Genomic DNA, 26,210 nt, shown 5'->3' on the forward strand with positions numbered 1-26,210 from the left:
TTATGTATTGCTTTTTCTTAAGGGCGAGTGCTCCCACCCCTCCTGGTTGCTAATATTTTATATCAGTCATGAAATTTGGCTTTTTTTTTTCAGGTCCAAACGTTCTCCCTCATACAAAATGTGAACGTACATGGGAAAAAGTAGGATGCTTCAAAGACAACACAAAGAATGGGAAGCGAACTCTTCCAGAGCTCTTAGTAAATGACAGAGATCCAAGAAGTGATGCCTATGATGGACACAGGATTGATTGGCATGCATGGGAGGAGTCAATGCTCAGGTACATTTGCCTGCTTCTCAGATAACATGCATTTTTTAATATTATTTTTTTCAGATCAGGTAAACGACCATATTTTTGTAGTTAAAGAGAAGAGGGTTATTAAACAATGGGTTAATCCCAAGATTGGGACCATGAGGTTGTCAAATAAATGTTAAGTAAACAGCCCTGGCATTTACAATTTCAATGGTTATTTAAGGTATGCTTGGAAGATCCTCACTGCAGAACGGGGGTTTGGAGACTCAAGAAATCAGACTCAGATTTCTGAAAATTCAATTCCCCCTCCCCCAACACCAACATGTTCTTATAGCAAGAAAACTAATAATGAACTAAATGATGATATTTAGAAAGGCATACTACAGTGAAACTTCTATTAAGCATACACCCTCGAGACCTTCCCAAGTATCCATTTAATAGAGGATGTCCACTAACAATTGGACAATGTTTGTTAACAATTAAAATGCAGCAGTTCCTCTGTATTATAATAAAGTTCCAGGTTATTAATGAGGCTATCCAGAGTTCAAGTTCATTAGCTTTCTTTACCAACCATAATCTGTTTGTACTAATGCCCTTTCAATACTGCAACGATAATACGGCCCGTACATTTAGTTGATTATTCAATCGACTATTTCAAGGACGTAATCCAATACCACATTGTCAATTCAGTATGGTGTCCGCTTAATAGAGGTTTTAACAATAGAAATCAGCCAAATATGATTTGTTTTAGTATCCGTGTCCACTTAATAGAGGTGTCTGTATAGGGGTTTGTTATAAAGGGAAATAATATGTTAATTTTGGGAGCAGGCTAAGTGTCCACTTAAAAATAGTGGGCATCTGCTTAATTGGGGCTTCGCTTGATCATGATAGAAGTATAATGATATCAGCCTTAGGTGATTTCCTTGCAGGTCCTCTATTCAGAACGAACTAAAATTTGGGAGCATTGGTTTTCCAGGAAGAGTTGGGGGGTGGGGGGAGTGATTTGGGAATATTTAAGTCCTGAAAATGTTCCAGGCATTTTGCACGGCTTTCAAACATTTTCATCTCCCTTTCATAATTCATTCCCATCAGTCTTGCCTGCCGCTGTGCAAATGCCACTCTTGGAAAAGGCTGGAAAGTATTTGGATTGCAATTCTATGGAGAATGCTGGAGTGCAGAGAATGGTGAGACCACATTCAACAAATATGGAGAGGCCCAGCCATCAAAGTGTCTCCAAGAGCTGGTTAAACCAATCCTGCCTTGTGATATCAATAAAGAAATGGAATGTGTTGGAGCTCAAAGCACTAACTACATCTACCGACTGAAGGACTGTAAGTATATCAATAATTTTATTGTCAGTTACATTGTTTGCGGTATTTATAAAGACTTTTGTGAGTTTTAACTGGAATATTTTATCTAGAATCTTCCATCCTTGTTTTCTGAAATGTGCCAAAAGCACTTTTCTAGTAAATATTGAACCATACTTCATATGTGTCAAGGGCCATTGAGTTGAGTGATTATGTTTTTATCATGGTTTGGTAATAGGTAGACTAAATCTCTTTGTTTATGGAGGGGAAGGACATAACACTCTTTTTATTAGAAACTGAAAGTTCTATGACCATTACATTTTTAAAATTAAGCACATGTAATACTCATTTGGTTTTTTTCTAAGGTATTAAAATAACACCAACAGGGTACCAGCAAAGGAGAAGTAGTACTGTAGTGGATTTAGCCTATTATTTTAAGATATCCCATCCAAGATGTTGCTCTTTTAAATTGTGTGCACTAGTTACTCAGTTTTGAGGTCCTATAGCGAGTTTTCGAAATATGGGATATTTAGGTAAACAACAATAACAACCAAATTAACTGGATACTGGTTGTTTAGGCCAGGAAAAATTAATGGGATACATGGGATATTTAGCACACATATCGTGGAATATTGAGTAGGAAATTATTAATGTTCGAGAGATTAAATTCTTTAGCGGGATTCAGGAATTTTCGGAATTCACAGGATATGGGCTACTCAGAACTCCCACCCCCCACCCCCCTTTATGGGGCCAAAATGTTTTAATCCACAGTTACAAGGAATTTAGAGTTTTAAATATCTCATGTGTGAACTTCTAACTGCTCAGGCACACCATTGAAATGTCATTTGTCTGTTTGTAACTGTAGTAAAACCAGCTGATGTGAATGGCGGTTACTCCATGTGGTCTCAGTGGAACGAATGCAGCGTTAGTTGTGGAGGTGGAACTAGAGCGCGAGAAAGAACCTGTACTGACCCTCCCCCTGTGGGAAATGGAAAAGGATGCGAACATCTGGGTAAACCAGAGGAAGTGGAGAACTGTAATGAGGATCCGTGTCTTGACCGTAAGTAAGCTTCCTCTCGTAGTTAAATCAGGACTGCTCTTTAAACGAAAGTTGCAAAAGTAACGATTCCACGAAAGCATTTAAAAACGGTTAAATCTGCGTCCAGCCAAGTGATCCATGCCGCGGAGCTTATTCTGGTTTCTGTAGCATTAAACGTCTAAGGGTATCTCTACTCTCTAGAGTAACCTGAAGTAGTGATGCTCCCAAAGTAGTGCTCCTCGAAAGTAATGAGAAAGAAGACACCTCCAACGTAAAAACACACACCCGTCACATGTCATCTACAAAAGCAAGTGTACTTGTGGACAAACATACATTGGCGAAACAGCGCGCAACCTCGAGGTTCGTGTTAATGAACATTCAGGTGTTAATAAACAGTCGGAGCCAGCCAAGCACATCAGAAAACACCCTAACCACAAGTTCTCGTGGGAAGTTTTAACCACTGCCCATTCATGGTTAAAAAGGAGAATAAAAGAAGCGTTCTACATCGCACGCTTCCGTCCAGAGCTAAACAAACAAGTGCAATCACTGGACCTCACCTTGTTCCCTATGGGAACAGGTATTACATAACTGGCGTTACCTGAACTATAAGAACACTGAGCGTATGCATATTATTTCACTCTGATGATGATCAAACGGATCGAAAACGTTAAGACTCAATTTTAACAGCTTTTTACCTTAAAGTTGTATATTTTACTTTTGTCGGCGAAATGTATATAATTTATGTAATTTAATTCATTACAAGAAACGATGTAAATAACAGATACAGCTAACTGAATCAAAATAACGATCTGATGTTTGTATGAGATAGACCTTATTACAAGGACAATCTTATTACTCATTACTCTGTTTAGTGTGATATGAATTCTTTATAATAAGGTTAATTTACGTGTACATTTAGAACAATTACATTATATAGAGTTGAACCAGATCAACTTTTGTAAACGTTTAGCTTCCAAAAAACTGGCCACTCTCAGGTAGCGACCCTTGGAGCGTAGCGATAGTGAAACGCTGCTAAATCCGGAAGTCACGAGAACACGAATCACAGGGAGACGTGCATGAAGAAAAATGCGCCACCCCTCACGTGTTCTCCTCCCACGCACAGCTCCATCACCCGGCTACTGGCTCGTTTTATTTTCTCTTGCATCTGCTAAGTAGCTCACTCTTGTGTGTATGTTTTCAACAGCTTGTATGAAGTCACTGGACGTCGGTCTTGTAATCGATGGCTCAATCAGCGTCGGCAGCGACAACTTTAAGAAAAGTCTAGAATTCCTGTCGGAACTTGTCGGTCACTTATCTGTGTCCCCGCAAGGTACGCACGTCGGAGCTATCGTTTACGGTTCAACAGCAACTGTGAAATTCAACCTGGCAAAATCCGAATACCACACTCTCTCCAAACTGCAGGCTGCTATCAAGGCGTTTGATTTCCCCGGCGGAGGGACTAGAACCGACGTGGCGATGCAACTGGCAGCCAGTGACATCTTTAGCCCTGCTGTTGGTGACAGAGTGGATGCTGGGAACGTTCTTGTAGTGCTTACAGATGGAACGACCAATGGAGGCAGTGCACCGTACAAAGATGTCTTGAAACCACTACAGGTTAGTATAAGGGACATGTTATGGCCTTAAAGGATATTTTATTATTTAAGGAATAGATCCTTAGGTTTTTCTGTCTTTATACACTGATGGAAGCTTTTCCGTTTAACAATGTGTAGCGCCAGGCAAAAGGGAAATCAGTCTCTGTTTAGAGCTACTAAATACTCAATTACGAAGTAACATATCAAAAACGAGAGACCGTGTCTTACCACATTTCCAAACACCGAGAGGAGAGTTGAAAATACGACGCGCAGTGGATTATTTTTGACGAACGTAGCTTCGAGACGTATTTGGTATGTCCTTTCTAACGAAACTGATGTTAACTAAAAAGAAAACTAGGGAACGCTGAATAAATAGAGTTAAGACTTATCTGTACAGTGCTAGTGTGAATCTGAAGTATATTATTCACTAATCATCGGCAACTAATTGATGAACAACACACGGAGTAGCACATGTCAATAGCTCATGTTCTCACGTGTCACTGGACAAACCCTATACACATGCGTCTTTAGTCTTTTGATTCAGCGACCTTGGTTAACTCGAAAGTAGATTTTACGATAACTGCAGAAATTCACGTGCGCTCATTGGCTAATTTTCATTGTCAATAAGCGAACAGACACATGAATTTATAATTTATGAGATCCGTCAACGAGCGAGAGCTGACAATTTGTTATCGTCCCATGATAACATTGTCAAAGAAGCTCTGGATCCACGAGGCGATAGCCGAGTGGATCCGCAGACTACTTTGACAATGTTATGACGAAATTCAATGTCAATAATAGGACAGACGCAAGAAAAACTGATGTCAATTTGCTAGCTATTAACTATTAAGAGCAGATTCCAAACACCCTCACGATTGTGATTTCGTTTGTTTACGCTCAATAGATTGTCAATGAGTTTGAGAAACTTAGCTCAAAACTGTTTCTAGCCCGCGTAGCAAGCGTTTCTGTGGGGTTCGGGAGCAAAGAATTACAGCGCGAAAAATGGAGCGACCCCCCTCTTTCTTGTTTTTTTTTTTTTGGCTCTCGTCCCATTTTCCGCGCAGACAAAACACCGAAAATCCCGTTCCTCGGTCTTTCTTTGCTTCCAAACCCCACGGAAACGCTTGCTACGCAGGCTAAACTGTCTCAGATCGTTCAGTGTGCGAACAATTTCTTGTTTTATTTAGAACAAGGGTGTCCGCACTGTTGCTGTTGGTATTGGACAAAGCATTAGTGATGATGAACTTCTGGCGATTGCTGCCGGCAACGCGCAGTATGTGATACATGCTAACGATTTTGATGACCTGAGGAAAAGTCTGCAACAAATCCTAACGGAATCTTGTCAAGGTAAACGCAGTGGAAATGTTTTGGGAAAATCTGACCATCGAAGTCGTACTAAAGCAGTTTTTGCAAAAGATGCATTCCATTAACCGCAATCTTCAATTGTCGTCCTTAGTTGTCGTTCTTTCTGTGGAATGAATTCCTTCATTTCCGTGAAATACCACCTTTTTTGCGCGTGGTTAGGGCTTACGTATCTTCGTGGCTCGAAGGAATAGAACATTTTCACATGACGTCATGGCAGCCATATTAGTGTTACAAAACAATGAAACGGCGGCCATGTTTGTGTACCAAACCAATCCTTTGGGAGTTGAATTCTTTTTTAATGTGAACACTGCCTTTTGTTCCAATAAATTTGTATGGATGCTGGCCACGTGAGTGAAAACGCTCTATAATCATTTTACCCCGCGTATTTTCAATTTGCTTATAAGGGCGAACACTAAGTTAAATGCTAAATAAATCGATCTAATTCATTGCCCAGTCTTAATTCAGTTTTCCATCACACCAGTTTCTTCTTTCACTAATAAAAGCGGCCGACTTGCTTCATTGACTTGTGTCACAAACTTTGTCATTCAGTCGTAATTCAGTCGTAATGAAAAACGTCAGATTAAAAACTGATATTTCCTGCACTCAGTGGGAAAATCCTAATCCGTTACATTGACTTGACCAGAATCAAATCAAATCAAATCAAGACTTTATTTATCCACGGTAAAGACTGAAGCTATAAGCTTATGGGGCCGTGCACTAAAATAAAAGAAAGAAATAATAGATACCGTAAACTACTATTATTACAATTAATTCAAAAGTATGTTCTAAAAAATCATACAATTAAACCCTCTATCTGCAATTACTAAATCTTCTTTTTGACCATTTCCACCCTCCCCTAATCTATTTAGAATACTGCCTCGACTGCGAGAATACAAATGTACAGCTTTGTAGTAGCTGCCCCTACTACGGCGAGCTTTTGAGTCCCAAACAAGACCTCGTCTTGCCAATCGAAAAAGTTAACTTTGAATTCCTTTAACTCTCTGATCAGGCGCGGGAGATGTGGATGGAGCCTGGTCCGAGTGGGCAAGCTGGACCCAGTGCTCCAAGACGTGTGGCGGGGGAATAAGAGTTCGCGAACGATCCTGCACCAATCCTCCACCGAAGGGTAACGGACAGAGTTGCGTGGGAGAAGTGGAGGAGACTGGGGCGTGTTCTGAGAACCCGTGCCCTAAACGTAAGTCTCCGCAGAGAGGGATAAGTTTTCTCCAGTGAAATAATTAGTTTCCTAATTAGTCAGCTTCTGTAAAATACTTTGTACGGTTTTAATTTTTTTTTTTTTCACATGTAGAGCTGATGCTCGCGCTTGCTTGTTTAAAGTTAGAAATTGTTTTTGTCGTCAACTGTATTATTTGTGTGAACAATATTTCCGTTACCGTAGGGGTGGAGCTTCACCATTTTTGATAAAGATGAAATTCTGTTGAAAGATATAGCGATACAAAGCTTCAGTGAGTGCTCTTCTTTATAAATATGCATATTGCACCACTGGTTATCATAGAAATTAGTGTTTGGAGTTAAAATCGTGGAGCAAACTGCTGGGGTGTAGATAAACGCCCTAAAAGGCAGTCATGTTAAAGTTGTTGCGAGTGACAGGACACATGTCCCACTACGACACATCTTGGTCAGACAAAACAAATTGTGGTCGGACATAACCAAAATAGGTAAGACTTACTCACGGTAGATTTTTATTCATCCTTACCGTAAAATGATGTACGAAAAAATTGTGCGGACATCATGTCTTACCACAGTTGGGATTTCGTCGGACGTGAACAAATTTTGGTCGGCCAATGTCCGATGACCGACTGTTATTTGCAGCCCTGGACTCATTGGGGTTATAAGCTTTTCAAAAAGCTTCTGGAAATAAGCGGATGAAACCATCATCCAGCGGTATAAAAAATGTGTTTAACGTTGTTGGGAACACGAAACATTAGGCATAAGCAAGAAAACAAGTACGCGAAGCACAAAGGTTATTCTATGAACTTTCCTCATAATGGCAAAGACCGCACAAAGTAAAGGAGGGCTGACATCTAATGGAACTTATCACAGGAACAGATTTTTGTTTACATGTAAGTGGGCCTATAACCGTGAGGCTTTTGAACGGAGGGGGCTTATAGGCGAATTTTACCGTGTATTGCTTATTTTTTGCAATCGGTGTGAAATCATTTGATATGTGTCTGACAAGACCAAAACTGGCTTCAAGTTAAGATATTACTCAAGACATAAAAAAATAAGATATCTGTAGGTCAAGAGTTCTTTCATATTATTACGACGACTTAAAGATCTGTTTTACTAAGTCTTCCTTTCGTTACGTTACAGCTTGTACCAAGGCTTTAGATGTAGGAATCATTCTCGATGGCTCGGGAAGTGTGCGCAAGTCCAACTTCAACAAAGCGAAAGAATTTGTCCAGTCGTTAATATCTCACTTCACGGTCTCCTCCAAGGCGACGCACTTTGGAATTATCACTTACAGCACGGATTCCAGGCTGGAATTTGATTTCGCTAATGCAAAATATCACGACATTGTGGAGCTAAAGAAGCGTGTGATGGAGATAAGCTACCCTGGAAGATGGACTCGGACAGACAAAGCTTTGGAAATGGCAGCTAATAAGTTGTTTACCGTTGCTGGAGGAGATCGTAACGACAAACCAAACATTTTGATTGTGTTGACTGATGGAAAGACCAATCGAGGCAGTAAGCCTTACCCTGAAGTACTGCAGCCGCTACAGGTTAGTACGTCATGTAACAGCACGAGGAAGAATTCGTTCCCAGAGCCCTCCCTCCCATCGCCCTGTTTCAGGAGACTCGGTTCCAGATTGTTGTGAGACATGATTGTCGAGAGCAGTAGCGCTGAGTCGTATTTGTACTCAATCTGGCACTTGTGCTCCGAGGGACGTGTCGCTATTAATTTGAAAATTTGTGGCATTCCATTCAGACAATCAGAAGAATATAACAGGGTTAAAAAAAAAAACAACTAGAGGGGAAAACAAGAAAGAAGTTTACTGACAATATGAGAGGTGGCGCTGAAGCCATAGAGCTTAATAATATTTGGCTTCCTTGTTACCGTATGTTGGCGTATTTACAAAGATACGTGTAGACCAATGATGCTTCTGAAATCTTATGCGTCTAAAATGCGCTTGGAATTCCCATAAAACAGACTCATTTTTCGCCTTGAAGGTATAATTCATCTGGGTTGTTGCGTCTCGCATTTTCCTAGACAATACGTCAGAGACGCATTATTTGTCTTCCCAGGTACATACGACCAGTTTCAAAGATAACACTGTCACGCCTTTATTTTAATAGGAACGAGGAGTCAGGACCGTTGCAGTTGGCATTGGTCATGGAATAAACCGACAGGAGCTGCTTCAGATCGCTATGAACGACAAACAGTATGTTGTGCAGGTCCAAAACTTTGACGCCTTGAAGGACAAACTACAAACGATTTTGGATGAGTCGTGTCAAGGTGAGACGCTTGAATCGCGTTACACGAAGCAATTCTTGACCCTTGCTTTACAACGTCGTAGCGAAAGATAACGAGAAGAGAAACAGAGTTTATCAAAAAAAAAAAATGTTTTAGCCTTTCGTCATTACAAGACGAATCTTTTTTATTCTTTCTTCGGGCGCTTTCTTAAGAACGAAATACGGTAGTGCATAGCTCAAAATGTGAGCAAAAAATGGAAGCAAGTTCAAATTTCGCTGTGCGACATTTTGGAAAAAAGAAAAAACAACAACAACTTAAGTACCACAAGAAGTACTGCGTAATAGCTTTCATTGTAATACTCACAAAGTAAATTCTCATGTAGATTAGTTATCCAAAGACTTAAAAGCGCAATCCTTTGTACAGTACCTAAAACTCCACACTGACAGTAACTTTTGTTAGAATCGCCATAGCCTGAGACTAGTATTTCATTCAGACATTTTACAGTTAGCACCACCTTGTCTTGAACAGCATAACAAATATTACCACATGGCTGGAATGTTGCTCAATAGCTTTCGTTTGAACGTTTACCCAGTCCGGCTCCAGACTTATGAGTGTGAGCCACCATATACTTAACAAATAAAGAAGCCTAGGCCGTGTATTACACTGTGATAAACCACGACGGGCATTTGAGAACACTCGAGAAATGTAGAAAACACTCGCCCGCGGCTCGTGTTTTCTACATTTCTCGAGTGTTCTCAAATGTTTAAAGCAGCTCGGTCTCGGTATTTTGAGCTATTTTAGTCACGTACAAAGTTACTTTTGAATTGAAGGAAACCTGAAAATAATAGTTTACTAGGATAGAAAAACGCCAAAGAGTGATATAATAATAAACCATAATGGAACAAGGATGGTTAAGGATGGAGAAGATTAACACGGATTACAAACGACGAATTTGAAAAATTGAGGCTAAACTTTTCAAGAGGCGTAAACCGCGACGAAGCATCCTAAAGGTCAATGTTTATTGAAAGGCCTTATTCACAGACTTAAAAAACCACATCAGACGAATTATAGGACTTTTGACGACAACCATCATTGACTCAATGAAACTTTTATCACAGGAGTACCTCCGCCTAAACCGAGCCCTCAGTGTCGTGAAGGAGCGCTGGGTATTCAGAGCGGCGCTATTCCTGACAATGCTATCACAGTTTCCAGCCAGTGGGATGGAAACCATGGCCCAGATCGCGCGCGACTCAATATAGCTAAGGTTGGAGCAAAGACAGGCGCGTGGTCTGCGAAATACAGCGATGTAGGGCAGTGGATTCAGGTTAGTGAACAATTCTTGCCGTTATATTCCACTCTGATAAGTCTGGCCGAAGGACGAGTCGACCGTCTTGAATTTATCTGTCCGTTGATCTTCCCAGCTAATACAACGAGTAAATCCGAAGGAAAACTCCCCTTAGAAGGACAGCCGTCTTAGATTCGTGTTAGACAAAAAAAAAAGGACAGGTTTTCTGTTATCTACCAGGAAAAACAACTGGAAATAGAAATTCAACAATGACTGCTAGGGTAGAATGATACTCATTCCAGTCTTTTACCTCTTTAAGAAGTTTCCTCGTTTTCAATTAATTTTATTTAGAAGTGCTATTGAACGTTCACGATTCTAAGACGCTGCCATCGTCCTTAAATGTATACACTTACACAGACATGGTTCTTCGGTTGAGGAAAAGTTTTCCCTAATTGTTAATTATTTGATTTTCCCACAGATTGACTTCGCTAAAATCGTCAAGATAACAAAAGTCCTTACCCAGGGAAGGAGTGACTATAATCAGTGGGTGAAGACATACTGGATATCATACAGCCTTAATAATGGATTATACGAGACGTACGGTCAAGGCAGTCCCATCGTAAGTACTAAATCGTCCTGAAAACGAATGGAAGATGTCAAAATTATTGTCTTATACGTTGAGGGAGGTGCGGTGACCTTACGGTTAGTGCGCTCGTCTCTGGGGCCCTTTTCTCGAAGGTCCCGAAAAGGTTTCGCACCAGGGAAGCCATAGCAAAATCTCAAACCTTATGACTACAGAGCAGTTTTATTCACATATTCTTAATATGAACGGGGGCTTTCTTCATACAAGGAGTTTCAGGCGTATACAAATCTCGGTTTTTAGGTACAGATTATCATGGTTTTGCGGGCCCGAAAAGTTTCCGGGGCTTTCGAGAAACGGGCCCCTGGCCGAGGACATTGTGTTGTGTTCATGGGCGAGACACTTAACTGTAACAGTGCCTATCTCCACCCAGTTGTATAAATGGGTACCAGCGAAGCAGTTGTCCGTTTCGTAAACGGTCGATGCCATTTTCGCGACACTCAGAAATTTTTTTAACTATCAACGAATTTTTCTCTACTAAATAAAAAAAGAGAGAAATTTGTAAGTAACCACCCAGTATCGAACATGGAACCTCTGTTTCCTAACATCCCTCTTATACCGCTACACTACCAGGTTGATCCGCCAAATCTCCGCAAAACTTAATTATAAAACGTGACTTTCTCAAATTTTAATGATAGAGTTGCCCAAGCATCAAATAAAAGCTAACCGCAAGCAAACCTGTGTGAATATGAACAGTTGAGAATTTGGTGAGTGCCTTTTGCTCCATCAACAAATTATAACCAATTTCTACCTTGTCCAGGCCTAAACAAAAGCAGATATGGCATCGTCCATTCTGACAGGCTTAATTACCAATGATGGCGTCGACCGTTAAAAATGGCATTGACCGTTTACGAAGCGGAAATCAGCACCAGCCAATTTAATGCTGGGGGTAACCCTGCGATGGACTAGCATCCCATCCAGGGGGAAGAAGAAATATCCCTAGTCGCTTCATGATACAGAAAGCGGGTTAAGCTTCGGCCTGATGGCCACTTGACTCGTTTGCAGACTTTACCTTTGCCTTGTTTCCCCACTGACTCTGCTTTTCGTATTTTTGAAAATTTCAGATATTTGATGGAAACACCGACCAAAATACTGTGAAAGAAAACAAGCTGCAAGTGCCGATATACACTCGCTATTTCCGCTTACATCCCAAAACCTTTCATAACCACATTTCCATGAGACTTGAGTTACATGGCTGTCAAACAGGTGGGTTTTTGAATGAAGTATTTATTTCTCATTGAATAAACGTCAGACTTAGCAGACGTGAGTATTTACAATCAAATCCTGAATGAAAGAAAGACGAAGACGATTTAAAATCTACACAAGTTTAAAAAGGCATCGGTTCATAAGTTTTTGTATCTCCCAGTCTATCTTCTGCGTCAATTGTACCTCTGGGAATTGGAGGGAGTGAGAAGTTTTTTTGTTTTCTTCTTTTTTTTTCTCAGGCTGCGATAATCAATCATGTCTTTATGTCTTTCTCCGAAGTTCAAATATATGATGTTTCTCAAAAGTTCAAATATATGATATTTCATATATTCACTTGTAAGAGGTTGATCTTACTGAAAGCAGCATTTTCAGTCACATCAAGAAGTTAATCGTTAAAAAAAATGTATCTGTAACCCTCCTATTCCATTGCAGAGTAACATTTTCTGTGTTCTTTCTCCTGCGTGGCCTCGAAAGTTGTTTCTAATTTTTCCTTGCCTATTTTGTTTATGGTCTCAAAGTTCGCCAGAGAACAGTAGGTGACAGGAAATAAGCTAATAGGCCGCGTTTGATATTTCAGTTAAAAATATTCTCTCATGGCTTGAAGGCTTTCAGAACAAAATTGCAATTTTAGCTTACCTTTTCCCCTATAAGTCCGAAAAGAAACTTGGATACAAAGAAAACACCACCAAATCCCTGTGAACCACGAAGCCATGCATTGGAATATTGATATATCGAACGTGGCTTGATATTAAGGGATGAACCGTTCTCCTATCCCAGCTTAAAAAATTATGTCATATTTTGGACGCCATCTTTCTTTCCCGCCAGGTTTTGTTCCTCCCAGTCCCCCACAATGTATGGACGCCCTCGGTATGCAGAGCGGACGCATAAAGCCAGACGCCGTGCAAGCGTCCTCGCAGTGGGATGCAAACCACGGGCCAGACAATGCCAGGCTTCATTTCCAGAAGACAGGCTCACGAGTTGGAGGTTGGTGTGTCGCCACTAGCAACGCCAACCAGTGGATTCAAGCCAAGTTCGACGTGGTTGCTAAGGTGAGAGGCGTTGCCATGCAAGGACGAATGGACTACGACCAGTGGGTCAAGACCTACACGTTGGCGTACAGCTTTGATGGCAAGACCTGGAAAGATTACGAACTCAACGGGAAAGTTACGGTGCGTATTTTACGGTTATACAATAATACCATCATAATGATAACAGATGAGAAAAGTAGCATAAACTCAAAGCTTTGGCTGACCAGAATCCATACGTTTGAGTGAAATCGTACGACAAATGTCCTTTCTGAAACATGCAGCTATAATGTGACCACAAAGCTCTGAGAACCATAAATAAATAAACACACTTCATTTATTTATTTATTTTATTTATTGCGAACACTGGGTGTGTTTGAAGTTATAGTTTAGAATGTGGGTCAGGTAGCAGCTTTCGCAAGAGCTCACGTGAATGGCTCGATACCCTTTGATAGAACAACAGAATAAACAACAGAAACAATTTCCCTAACCCCCAAAACAATAGCAGCTGCTACACAAACAAATACAATTACAAGCTTACGGGAGCTGCTTTACTTCAGTAGAATTTGGTACACAGCGCTAGAAACTCTCTGCTGTTTAGCTATAAGAGTTTCTTGATTGTCACCCTTGTATTCGTCAGTAATTTTCAACCTCTTTTCAGCCTACATCTGTGAAGAAATTCGACCTTGTACCTTTTCGTCGTTTTAGGCTGTTAATTGCAAATAACGTTTCGAAGTTGAATAGTCACTAAAAAAACTACAAATCATATAATCCTTTTTCAAGAGAAAATGATTCAAGAGAACGACTCTCCCATAAATAGATGAGCCTCTTCCAATTATACTTTCTTGAAATCTGTTACGAAACTGCTTAATTGTAATGCATTCGGCTACAGATCGCAACAGCATCCGATATTTTCGCCTGTTAGGGACGGACGATTATGTTTTGAGGAGGAGGAGGTGGGTGGGCAAAAATACGGCTGATGTTAAAAAACTTTTTGCACTAGTTATTGGCCAGCAGAAAAAAATCATGCGCAACCTTAAGGTGAGAAAAAATTTTATGCCCCAGAAAATTGCCCAACCTCCCAGCCCCCCTTAAAAAATCATGGTCCTTCCCTTAATTGTTATACTGCGAGATAATTTAATTGGATATTGCCAAAAACTAGTACCACCTGTCATTAAAAAAAAAAATTGTCATAGGACCGTGGGAATAGTTCTCTTAGAACATCTTCTCTTGTTTTGTTTAATTTTGTTTTGTGTTTTTGTTTTTCATTCAATTTAAAGATTTTCCAAGGAAATCAAGATCGCTACACAGTGGCAACTGAAGTTATCGATCCACCAATCATCGCACAGTATGTGCGCGTTAAACCAAAGACGTGGAACGGAGCTATCTGCATGAGGATGGAGTTTTACGGATGTACTGAAGGTAAGAGAGCTCTTCCAGTTGTAACGTTTGATGGCATTCTGATCAACCGAAAAGACCAGGTTTTGTGTCAAAACCTTTCGCTCCCGAAAATCTATGTTCCACTTTGACATTGTGATGTACGGAGCATTATGATGAATTAAGAACACCATTTTCTGGGTCAAAACGTTTCATTTCCGAGAACTGTTCTTCCTTTGTTAATTTTTATGATGTTTACGACATTTTGGTCAATAAAAGTACCAGGTATTTGCTCCAAAAATCGATGTTGTAACTTTATTTTGTGTTGTCTTGAACATTTTGACGAGTAAATACCTGGTCGGGGTTGTTCGAAAGGTGGATAACGCTGTCCACCGGATAAATCACTGTCCAGCGGATAGCGTGGTTTGTTTTTTTAACACTTATCCACTGGATAGTGATTTGTCCGGTGGATAGTGTTATCCACCCTTTGAACAACTAGGGTCTCACACTCACTCACACACACACTCACTGCCCATTGTGCCCACTGGCACGTAGGGCAGCAACAAAGTTCTTCCACTTCTGTCTGTCTTTGGCCAGCTGTTGGATCTTGTTCCAGCTCTGTTTTAAGCCCCTCAATTCTGTCTCTACGGTACGACGCCATGTTTTCTTAGGCCTGCCACGCTTGCGCCTGCCTTCGGGAGTCCAGAATAGCGCTGTCTTTGCGATGGATTCATTATCCTTTCGAATGACATGGCCAATCCACCTCCAGCGTCGTTGCAACTAGGGTCTGGTTTCTTGTTAAAGCTTTACACTTGCAGTGTTGTGAGAAGATTGGTTTGAACTCGACAAGTTCGCCTTTTGTACCCTCTCAGTCTTCCCTTTCTTAGCTATTCTTGTTTTTATGCATGAAGTGAGTAGTTTCTTAAGAAACTGATTTGCTGCGTTAGTAGCCAAGTAAAATACATAATTGATTATCAAATTGAAGTTGATACAGATACATAAACCGCCGTAGCTAATGTGGAAGAGCTGATGTTATTGTGAGAAGAAATTTGCCCTTTTTAAATAAATAAGTTTCATGGAATATACCAACTTCTTATATATCAGAAGAATTGTTTTTACTTTTCATCTCTCTGTAGACGGCGACATTTGTAACGTTCACAAACCCTGCAAGAATGGTGCCCAATGCACGAATGTTGTCGGTGGTTACCAGTGTAAGTGCCCTAATGGCTTCAAAGGAAAGAACTGTGACGAGGGTAAGTACGTTGGAAAAGCGTCAGCTGCAGTTGCATGAATGATGATTTGTCAAATACTTTATTTGTTCTCCCTGAAATGTGCAGTCCTAGAAGCAACTTTTTGCTCTGCCTTGATCACATGCCTTCATTTTATATTGTGTTATCTTTCCCATTCGCCCTTAATACTAATGACTGGTCGGGTATTGTAGTAATACTAATGACTGGTCGGGTATTGTAGCATAAACCTTGTTATTAATATTCTTGCATGTTGGTTCTGTTTTCCAGATGTTGACGAATGTGCCAATGGTCCTTGTAAGAACAGTGGCAAGTGCACTAATACCCCAGGAGGGTACAAATGCGCGTGTGTCGGGGGATGGTATACAGGGAAGAACTGTGATGAAGGTGAGTCTCGCCAAAGACTACGCATAAACGTCAAGTTGTCCAGTGAATATGGTGAAGTCACGTTACAGATACGTCGAAAGCTGGGCATCTATTGTGCGGTTTGTGTTTTTGAAAACGAAGATGACTTGGAATGGCTAGTTGCACCTGTAACATCTTCTAGGTCTTCATAGAACGACGTCTTGAACCGCGTTGTCCAATCATAATCTTACAAATCGTTTCAGCAGATTTCAGCCCTCCTCCTTGACACGAACAACTCGTTATTGAAGGCGCTTTTAGTTGGGGCCGACAATATCTGCCAGTTACTTCGCTCGTTTTAGAAACACTTTTTATACTGGTGATGGGTTTAGCGGAATGCCACAATATCTTGAAAACTTTGTTTGCCTTTCCCAGTCTGTCTCATTCTCTCCCAACATTAACCATCAAGTTTTAATTAACTTTTCCTTTCAGTGTTGGCATTTCTTCCTTGGTGTTTTTGTACCTTAGTTACCTATTATTCTGAGTTCGTTTGTTGTATTTGTCATTAAACAAGAACAGTCACACACTTCTTTTTTTACTGATCTCAAACGCAGCTCCTACTGAATGCATTGTGAACACCAAACTCAGTGAAGCTAATCGTGCCTCGGGGGTCTTGAGAAGAAGCTTTCTTAAATGCGACCAACGGAATCTACCAACAGTCGGAAAATGGCATCAATTTGTCGGAGATGCCGGCACCAAGATTCCCAACTCCTGTGTCCCCACTCAGCGTTGCGGTACCCACGCTCCTGGATGGATGCAGGGTGATCATCCCAAGAAGGAGGACGGAGTGGTCGACAGAAAGGTTTGCTTCCACTGGAGCAACAACTGCTGCCGATGGAGTGTCGTGATCAAAGTGCGAAACTGTGGTGGTCATTACGTGTACAAGCTGGAGAAGCCACCAGCATGCTATCTGCGGTACTGTGGTGATAAGGGACACAGTAAGAAACTGCATTTTGTTTTTTGTTTTTGTTTTTTTAACTTGTTATTATTATTATTATTATTATTATTATTATTATTATTATTATTATTATTTATCCCCCACATATACCTACACAGCTTTCATCGTATTAATTCTCAACATTATTATTATTATTATTATTATTATTATTATTATTATTATTATTAAGTTTGCCTAAAGAGCTCAAAGGGCTCACCTAGGGAACCTACACCTTCATTAAAAATATGACTTACACTAGGACGACACGAAACTGTCTACAAATAAATATGGAGTGGTAAAAAGAATCAAAACAAATCAAAACAGAAGCGTATGGACTGTTATAAATTGTGGAGAGTGAGAGAGAATTTTAACGTTTTCTACATTTGATAAACGGAAGAGCAAAGTAAAAAGAGATTCACTTCCTTAGAGTCCGAAAATCCCAGCCATTGCATTAGAGTCAGAGACACTGCGTTTTTGGATTTTGTTGAGTAGGCCTTCCCCTTGGTTGCCGTTTAGCATCGAATACGTTTCCTGATTTCATTTTCTCGAAGAACAAAATGGAAAAACATAACTAGGAGGAGTCTGGAATCAGAATCGTTGCCAGGAAAACTTAACGCTGAAAAACGTGGTTATTAAATCAACGCAGACGTGAACTATAGTAGAGACCTTTAATTGTCGTGTTCTCTGTGGATAAGGTTGAAGTTGCTATCAGATTCAGCATTAAGAAATACCGTTTAAAAATCTGCAGTTGCAAAAAGAATGTTTTCCAGATTGAACTGAGATGTCTCACTACATCATAACAACGTTCCTCATAACTTAATACCTTTTGGAAAACGCGAAAATTTTGGATGGTCAAACGGAGGATGCTAAACGGATAAAAAGGGGGATGACCCTATCAGTTAAATTTCAAGTTCGTTGTCGATAATGCATCTAAATTTTGCCCAATCTTCCTTATTTTGTTAAATACTAGCTTTGTGGTGAGTTTATATCTCAAAGAATTCTTAATTTTAAATTTCCTTCTATTTAGATGCAGTTTTAAAGCTTGACCGTAAAATTTTTATTACAGTGGAATATCAAGATAATGCCGATCTAAAATGTTGGCCTGTACAATTCTTTGTTCTGGACGTAAACAGAGATTTATTAACTGCAACTGAAGAAATTACCGTCTGAGCTTTGTTATTTTATAAACTCCTGTAGACGTGTGTGAACCCAAGAACCCGTGCAAAAATGGTGGAGTATGTAAACCGCAAGGTGACAGCTACTATTGTCAGTGTAAACCAGGTTACCAAGGAAAGAATTGTGACAAAGGTACGCTGCCTACTTTGTTTTATGCCATATCGTTAACGTTGTTATAACTCCGGGGTCTGTGTTTATTGGAACTCTGTCGTTGTAAGAATTTTTTGTATTAGACTACTGCTGCTGTTCATAAATAAGCTTGGGTTGCCTTCACGGACCTCAAATGTTGAACCAAGTTGTAGTACTGTTCAATAACTTTATTTGGATAGCCACACACTAGTTTTTGATCCAGAGACTTCAAAGTTAGAGCCACCTTCTACAGCATAATAAACAGTACCACAAGAAAGTACTGCTCAATAGCTTTCATTTGAATGGTCACGCACTAGTGTTTCATCCACAGACTTTTACTGCGCCTTTCAATGACATGTGGACTCTAAAATTCAAAGCTCAACCGACAAATGCGTTTTTCGCTACCGTCAATCAAATGTTCGGCGGCTCCTCCCAACTTCCGACTACTGTCGAGCGCGCGGTAATCAAATCGTTGAGCACAGTTCAGACAACGAAACAGTGCTCGGCAGTAGTTGGAAGCTGGGAGGAGCCGCCGAACATTTGATTGACGGTAGCGAAAAACGCATTTGACGGTTGAGCGTTGAATTTTAGAGTCCGCATGTTATTGAAAGGCGCAGTAAAGTTAGAACCACCGTCTACCGCAAGATAAACAGTACAACATGAATCAATAGCTTTCATTGAATGGTCATACACTAGCCGGGTTTCATCAACAGACTTAAAAGTTAGAACCACCTTGTACAGCACAACAAGCAATACCACATGAATCCATTACTTAATTGCTTCTATTTGAATGGTCACGCACTAGGGTTTCATCATAACAAACAGTACTGTACCACATGAAAGTACTGCTCAATAGCTTTGAAATGAATTACCTCATACTGGTGCTTTGACAGTGGACTAATAGTTGCCTTGCGTTTTGACTCTGTGAATTCATGAAAGATAAACGATGTGCAATTCTGTACACTGTTCACTAGATATCGATGAATGTGCCGTCAGCAGTCCATGTAAGAATGGAGGAACGTGTTCCAACATCCCAGGAAGCTACAAGTGTACCTGTGATGCGAAATATACTGGAAGAAACTGTGAAACAGGTGTGAAGAAACTTGATCAATTGGGCAAGTGCTTATGTGCATGCCCAGGCAAGAAAATTTGTTTGTATTGTTATTTGAAGTGATCTTTGTCAAACTGATCGAGACACTGATCCATTGAGCAATTTTAATCGGCCTTTCCAAACAGACGAAGTTATAGTCAGGAGTTAATAAAAGTCGGGGAGTGTGCAGACAAAGTTTTTATGGACTGAGTAAGAAGTCACTAATGTATGCTTCTTAATAAAACTCTGTGCACCAAACGCTACTAAAAGCACTTCTTTGGACTGCGTTTAAATTGCTGAAAACAGTGATTCTAAACTTCTATACGCTTGTCGATAAGCCATATACAGAATTCGTGTCCGTCTTTAACCAGATTAATTCATTATCATCTCTTTCGTCGTTTTTAAATGCGATAGCACACGGCCGCCGCTAATTCTGTCTATGGTTTTGTTTTGTGTTACCATTAAATTTAGATGTGAACGAGTGTACTGTACACAAGCCGTGCAAGAACGGAGGCACCTGTGTTAATACTGTCGGTGGCTATAACTGCAAATGTCCTGCTAATTATAAAGGAAAGAACTGCAGTGAAGGTAAGTGATACTGGAAACTTTTAAGCAAAATTTAGGGGGTATCATCTCGACCAACGAACGGTAGGCTTAGCGCGCAATATTTCAGCTACCATTAGCGAACTTGATCAAATTGAATATGCGCAAAACAAAACATGAAGAATGGAATTCGTGAAATATGAAGGAATGAAAATAAGAACCAAACAAGAACTGTCAAATACCGTAGTCAGTTGACTTCCACCCTGAATGCCTACGCGATGGTTACCCATTGCCTGTCTGCCTGCCTACCTGCCTAGTTACCTACTTACCTACCGAGCGACCGACGGACGGACCGAACGAACGACCGACCGACCTACCGATCTACCTCCCCTAATCTACCTACCTGGCTTCATAAATTCCATATTTATTTATCTATAATATCTGAGTCATAGTTAAAATCTAGTTGTTCGCCACGACTCCAAATGGGCAATCGCCGATCTCCAAAGACTTGGTTGCTTTTTAATTTAACTGTAAGTAAAAGCCATATTTATTAGTTAGAAACTATTTTCATCCGTCTCTTCATTTACTTTGTTCATAGATGTGGACGAGTGTGTGGTGAACAAGCCTTGTATGAATGGCGCCAAATGTGAAAATACTGAAGGAAGTTACAAATGCACGTGTGTGGGTAATTGGTTCACAGGAAAACACTGTGATGAAGGTTAGAAAATGTCACATAAATAAACATCTGCAACTGTAACAAGGAAACCTTCAGATATGTTATTGTTTGCGTTTTTAATTTTTAAAGTGTCATTTCGAGGTTTTTGTATAAAGCCGGGAGGTTTTCGGATAGAAAAGTTAAACGTAAATTACTTATGTAAAGCGTAAGGATGATTAGAAGGAGAGAGTTTTGCAAACCTTCCAAGGCATGCAAGAGTGCCAAACCTGCAATAGCAAACGATCTTTTAAATGACCAATCAGGGGACAAGACAAATACCTCACGCTCAAAATACGTAGTTCACCAAAAAAATAAACCGATATGCATTTTTTAAAATTACTGGCAGGACAGCTGTACTTTTTGAGCTACACACGTAGGCTAGATTTTGCGCGACACACTTTCTGGAAATAGATATAATAAATCGATTATAGTAGCTAGCAATTTGCTACGATCTGCATTTGAAATCAAATGGCAACCTCTGAAAAATGGCTTAAAGCTGCTGAAATTGAAAAAGAGTGTTAAAGCCATTAGAATAAACCATCAGGTCACCGCGGTTCCCAGAGTGCCTTAATAGTCCGTCTCCTTTAATCGCTCCTTCATGTAATTCTACTAAAAATAACCTTTCGCTGTTTTAGATCCCAAAGAGTGCTCAAGCTACACTAAACTAAGCTCCGCTGACCGTGCTGCGGGCTCCAAAAGGGGCCACCTGAGCCCTAAATGTGACAGTAGGAACTTTCCGTCCGTCACCAAGTGGTACCGCTTCACGGACGCCGCTGGAACGAGAATGCCGACTTCACCGGTACAGGAGAACTACTGTGGAACGCACGCAACAGGCTGGCTGAATGGTCAGCATCCCACGAAGGAGGATGGATCTGTTTCGCGAAAGGTCTGCTTTCACTGGAGCGGAAACGTTTGCAGATGGAGTATTTACATCCATGTTCGTAATTGTGGAGCATTTTACGTGTATCATTTGGGAAGGACACCAGGCTGTTCGTTCCGTTATTGCGGAAACAGCGGGCACAGTAAGTTTTCTACATCGCTTATGTGGTTTGTTAAATATCATAGAATAAATATAAGGAGGTTTAAGAAGGGTAGCCAGCACATAACCGTCTTTCGACTAGAAAACTTTTGGCCTTTGGATTCCCGGTCAAATTAGCATTTAGAAATATTCAGTAGTTGTCGTGGAGGGAGGAAAATCGAAAACCACGGAAAGAAGAACGAAGACGAAAACCGACCACAGACTAAATCCACGTATGGTGTTGGGACAGGCCACGGTCTGTGTGTCGGGGAAGCGTCCAGCGGTCTCCTCACTGCGCCAACTCCGCATCCCAAGTTAAAATAATATCAATTTCAGATTTGCGACACACTTCACTTTGACTCGACCGTTTTATTCCCCTTCCCAGTTTTGTAGTACAATGGGTCGAACTACGGTTTACAGCATTGATACCACACCTTTGAAAATGCAGACCTAAAACGCATGAAAAAAATACTTTTTATTCCTTTTTGATAATTGCTAGCTTTTGAGTGGACAGGTAAAAAAACTAGAATCGTAATTCAGGTTCAAGAATTCGTCATTTCCACATCTCCCATAATACACCTTGTTTGCCCCCCCCCCCCCCAAAAAAAATTCTGCATAACCTTTGTTTCCCATTTCTCCTGGGTATTACAGACGTCCCAAGAGAAACTGAAGACAATGCTTATGCAAAATTTGGGGGGGGGGGGGGGGCAAACAAGGTGTATTATGTGGGATGTGGAAATGGCGAATGAGGTAAACGGATTTTATTTTTTTAAACGCGCTTGTCCACTTTATGCTCGCCTTTTGTCCGCGTGATGTCCGCGTGATGTAAAATCCCAAATCAGCATATCGAGACCAAAGAGTGTCAACGTTTTACTTCCCGTTTTGGATAGAACGGAAGCGCAAGTTTTTCAAAACGGACGCTGACGGGACATAATTTTATTTTGTGTTTTAGATGTGTGCAGGGTTACCAACCCTTGTAAAAATGGCGCAACCTGTCAACCGAATGGTGATGGTCAAACGTGTCAGTGCACACCCAACTTCCAAGGAGAACACTGTGACAAAGGTAAGTCTTATCCTATAAAGATCAGTAGGAACGTATCCCAAATGAAGATTATTCCAAACTCCTAGAATTGTAAGAGCGTGCGGTTTTTGTCGCCGCGTTGCTAAGCAACACGACGTATGCTCATTGCGTCAAACTGACGTGACCATTTTAGTGGGTATTCGTGAGGGGTCGAGCCAGTGTTTGATTGGGTAGTGGAAAGCAGAAACTCTTGGAGTTTCACCTGTTCCGCCGACAGGGATCGCTGACAACCACTTCCAGTAAGACGAAATTCCCACTGTTACTTTATACAGGAGAAAAAAGCCTTGGTTGTGAGATGTTTAAAACCAAGTCGACAGTCATGATGTAACATGCAAAGAGCAAACATGAGAAGAGACTTCAGACCAAAGGATCCCTTTAAAAATCTTGATCGTTTCGATAGTGCTCACAAATTAACGATCTTTATTGTGTAGCTGAAATAGCGAAAGCTACACTTTGTCGTTATCTTTAATCAGTATTAATACACGGTAAAAATTCATCAGGTACAATAAATTCCAATAAAATGTCTAAGATCCTAAACCTAAAATTCTAATCCTAATATTATATTAACGTACAACAATATTCTACCTGTGAATCTGATTGCCATGCAATGCCGTGTGTTTAAAAATTATGATAGGGAAAGCGTTTAACTTGTTTCAATGAACCAAACTCTCTAATGTTACAGGGTAAGCTGTTCCAAAGGGTTGCGCCGCTGTAACTAGAACTATTTTTCATGTAGTTAGTTCTCGGAAAGGGAACAACAAGTTTGTCTCCCAGCATAATTTGATTCATTTTGCGTTACAAATTTAGTAGTTGTACCGCCAAGCTGCGACAGTGGTATCGGCCTTCACAGCAAAAACTGTGCCAAACGAAAAACGTAGTCTCCTCGTTCGTTATCTGTTGTCATAAATCATTTGTCAACAGCCTGACTTCTTTGATTGTTTTCAGATGTTAACGAATGTACCGCCAATCCTTGTAAGAATGGAGCCAAGTGTGCCAACACTCACGGAGACTACAAGTGTACTTGTGACAGCAGATTTACTGGAAAGAACTGTGATCAAGGTTCGCTTCATTTGAATACTTTAATTTTAAAAATTTCGAAGGAAGAAAAACAAAATTAATCGACTCCACCTTGCAAATAACTCTTACTTGTACGACTTTCGTACTATTAATAGCTACCAAACGCAGATCCTCACAGGAAAGGCGTATACGTTATAAGAAAACAAAAGACATAGCTAGATCATTTTGGATTCTGTTGGCAATGAAAAAGCTGGGGAGCGAGTCTCTGACAACTTTTGTAAGACATGCTGGAAGACATGAAGAAATTCAGAACCGTAAATGAGGAGAGGAGCTCTACGCTAGCGATCGTAATTATTATTTTCAGACCGTAATCTGAGCTGTCTGGACTGTCAGGGCTCTAGCAGCAAATCGATATGGGTGGAAAGAGAATGTCAAAGCCTTATGCGCCTTATGGCCTGGAGAGATATAGGGTAGGAATCTGAACTCTCTCACTGACTTAAATTTTTCTTAACTTAGATGTGAACGAGTGCACTGTGTACAAACCCTGTAAGAACGGAGGCACCTGCGTAAATACTGTTGGCGGCTATAACTGTCAGTGCCCTGATAACTACAAAGGAAAGAACTGTGACGAAGGTTGGTTACAGTGTTACTTTTACCGTTGTCTTCCAAATATATTCTGTTAACCCCCATTCCCTCATATCCCGGTGGGGAGAGGAGGGGTTAGGGGGGAGGCGCCACCCAACAAAGTTTTATTCGGGGAGGCTTCTCTCCAACTAACAAACCCTTACACTTTTAAATACCATTTTTGACAGAAAATGTAGCCCGTTCATATTCCTTCCATAGAAAATGGAACCCCTTTCACATTCTTACCGTAGGTAAACTCTCTGAGCAACCCCTGAAACAACTTTGATAGCTCAACGATTGCAGTTTTCGTTACCATTTTCAATATTTTAGCTCGTAAAATCCTTCCCCTATTCTTGACCTCCATTCTTAAAGAGTTTCATTTGTTATTGTGATAGATGTCGATGAATGTGCAGTAAGAAATCCTTGTAAGAATGGCGGGAAATGCCAGAATACAAGAGGGGGATATCAATGCACCTGCGTTGGAGGATGGTTCAGTGGAAAGAATTGTGACCAAGGTAGAACATTAAAATTTGAAACCTAATTTGTCAACAATGGATTTCTTGTTTAAGCAGGCGCTAGCACCATTTCTGGAATGTGCTGACTTCTGGTTCAGTTTTGAAGACACCATTAGCATTGATAACTTAGACCATTTCGCATGTAAAAAAAAAAAACGACGAAAAATTTTGGGCTTATGGAACATGGCGAGTTTTGTCGTTAAAAGTGGCTACCAAATCAAAGCATAGTAATATGATAAGTGGTAAAAATATGAGAGAGATGTTAATCCGTCGTCTACCCAAGCTTGGAGCATTTTCTCTCCAGATGAGAGGTGATATTTTGACCTTCCGATAACCGGTTGTCGTGTATCGGCAAATTTTAAGGCAAAACCTGCCGACTTAGCTGAAGCTAACCTGCAATGGACACAGAATCATTAACAGAATCATGAGCCGAAGAAAGTTTATGCAGTTTTCCTGTCACTGATTCTCCCGTTATTGATGCGTGAGGAACGGTACATCAAGAGTAGACACAGCATACAGGAGACTCGTTTTATTCTAGTTTTTGAATCTTTCTAAATATGCTCTCGCCAACGATATCAATAAGCTGAAATTTTCTTCGCGGTCACACAACAGTAAAACTTACGCCGAACCTTGAATTATTGTACCTTTTCCTTTTGTTTTTAACAGCACCAGCTGAATGTTCCAGTTACGCCAAACTTAGCGATGCTAATCGTGCCTCGGGTGCACACAGAGGGAACACACTCAAGTGTGACCGTAACGACCTCGCCGTTGGGTGGTATCGCTTCACTGATGCTGCAGGAACCAGAATGCCTACTTCAGAAGTTCCACAACATCACTGTGCGACACACGCACCGGGCTGGATGGTTGGCGAACATCCTAAGAAGGAAGATGGAGTGGTAAAGAGAAAGGTTTGCTTCCACTGGAGCAGTAGCTTCTGTCATTGGAGCGTTTACATTGATGTCCGTAACTGTGGAGCATTCTATGTGTATAAGTTGCCCAAAACACCTGGCTGTTGGTTCCGTTACTGTGGAAACAAGGGGCACAGTAAGTAACAAATCCAATTACTTGATAATTTGACGCTTCTAAATTTATGTGGTGATATTCATACCTGTCTGTGTACGGTGCTTGCCTCGCCTAAGCTAGCTTTCAAACACGTTTAGCTTTAGAGAAACCCCCTCCCTACCCCCCCCCCCA

The 26,210-nt window shown here is 40.7% G+C and overlaps 1 protein-coding gene across 3 annotated transcripts in view; it reads left to right on the forward strand.

Moving 5' to 3' along the window:
* Positions 1–26,210, forward strand: part of LOC110049764 (uncharacterized) — a 42,035-nt gene that overhangs the window by 4,475 nt on the left and 11,350 nt on the right. For all 3 annotated transcript variants that reach the window (XM_089289216.1, XM_089289217.1, XM_089289218.1), the window contains 26 exons: positions 94–277; positions 1,343–1,581; positions 2,423–2,617; positions 3,801–4,210; positions 5,376–5,535; positions 6,563–6,748; positions 7,888–8,297; positions 8,872–9,031; positions 10,108–10,313; positions 10,753–10,893; positions 11,979–12,120; positions 12,946–13,289; positions 14,426–14,567; positions 15,659–15,775; positions 16,040–16,156; positions 16,726–17,109; positions 18,306–18,416; positions 19,388–19,504; positions 19,975–20,091; positions 20,645–20,764; positions 21,397–21,783; positions 22,732–22,842; positions 23,806–23,919; positions 24,394–24,510; positions 24,897–25,016; positions 25,683–26,060. In XM_089289216.1, the coding sequence (XP_089145342.1) occupies positions 94–277; positions 1,343–1,581; positions 2,423–2,617; positions 3,801–4,210; positions 5,376–5,535; positions 6,563–6,748; positions 7,888–8,297; positions 8,872–9,031; positions 10,108–10,313; positions 10,753–10,893; positions 11,979–12,120; positions 12,946–13,289; positions 14,426–14,567; positions 15,659–15,775; positions 16,040–16,156; positions 16,726–17,109; positions 18,306–18,416; positions 19,388–19,504; positions 19,975–20,091; positions 20,645–20,764; positions 21,397–21,783; positions 22,732–22,842; positions 23,806–23,919; positions 24,394–24,510; positions 24,897–25,016; positions 25,683–26,060 (5,229 nt within the window). The remainder of the gene's footprint in view (positions 1–93; positions 278–1,342; positions 1,582–2,422; positions 2,618–3,800; positions 4,211–5,375; positions 5,536–6,562; positions 6,749–7,887; positions 8,298–8,871; positions 9,032–10,107; positions 10,314–10,752; positions 10,894–11,978; positions 12,121–12,945; positions 13,290–14,425; positions 14,568–15,658; positions 15,776–16,039; positions 16,157–16,725; positions 17,110–18,305; positions 18,417–19,387; positions 19,505–19,974; positions 20,092–20,644; positions 20,765–21,396; positions 21,784–22,731; positions 22,843–23,805; positions 23,920–24,393; positions 24,511–24,896; positions 25,017–25,682; positions 26,061–26,210) is intronic.

This window comes from Orbicella faveolata, unplaced genomic scaffold (assembly GCF_042242905.1).
Source record: "Orbicella faveolata isolate gen_17 unplaced genomic scaffold, um_ofav_v1 contig_2, whole genome shotgun sequence".
NCBI classification, from domain to species: Eukaryota; Metazoa; Cnidaria; class Anthozoa; order Scleractinia; family Merulinidae; genus Orbicella; species Orbicella faveolata.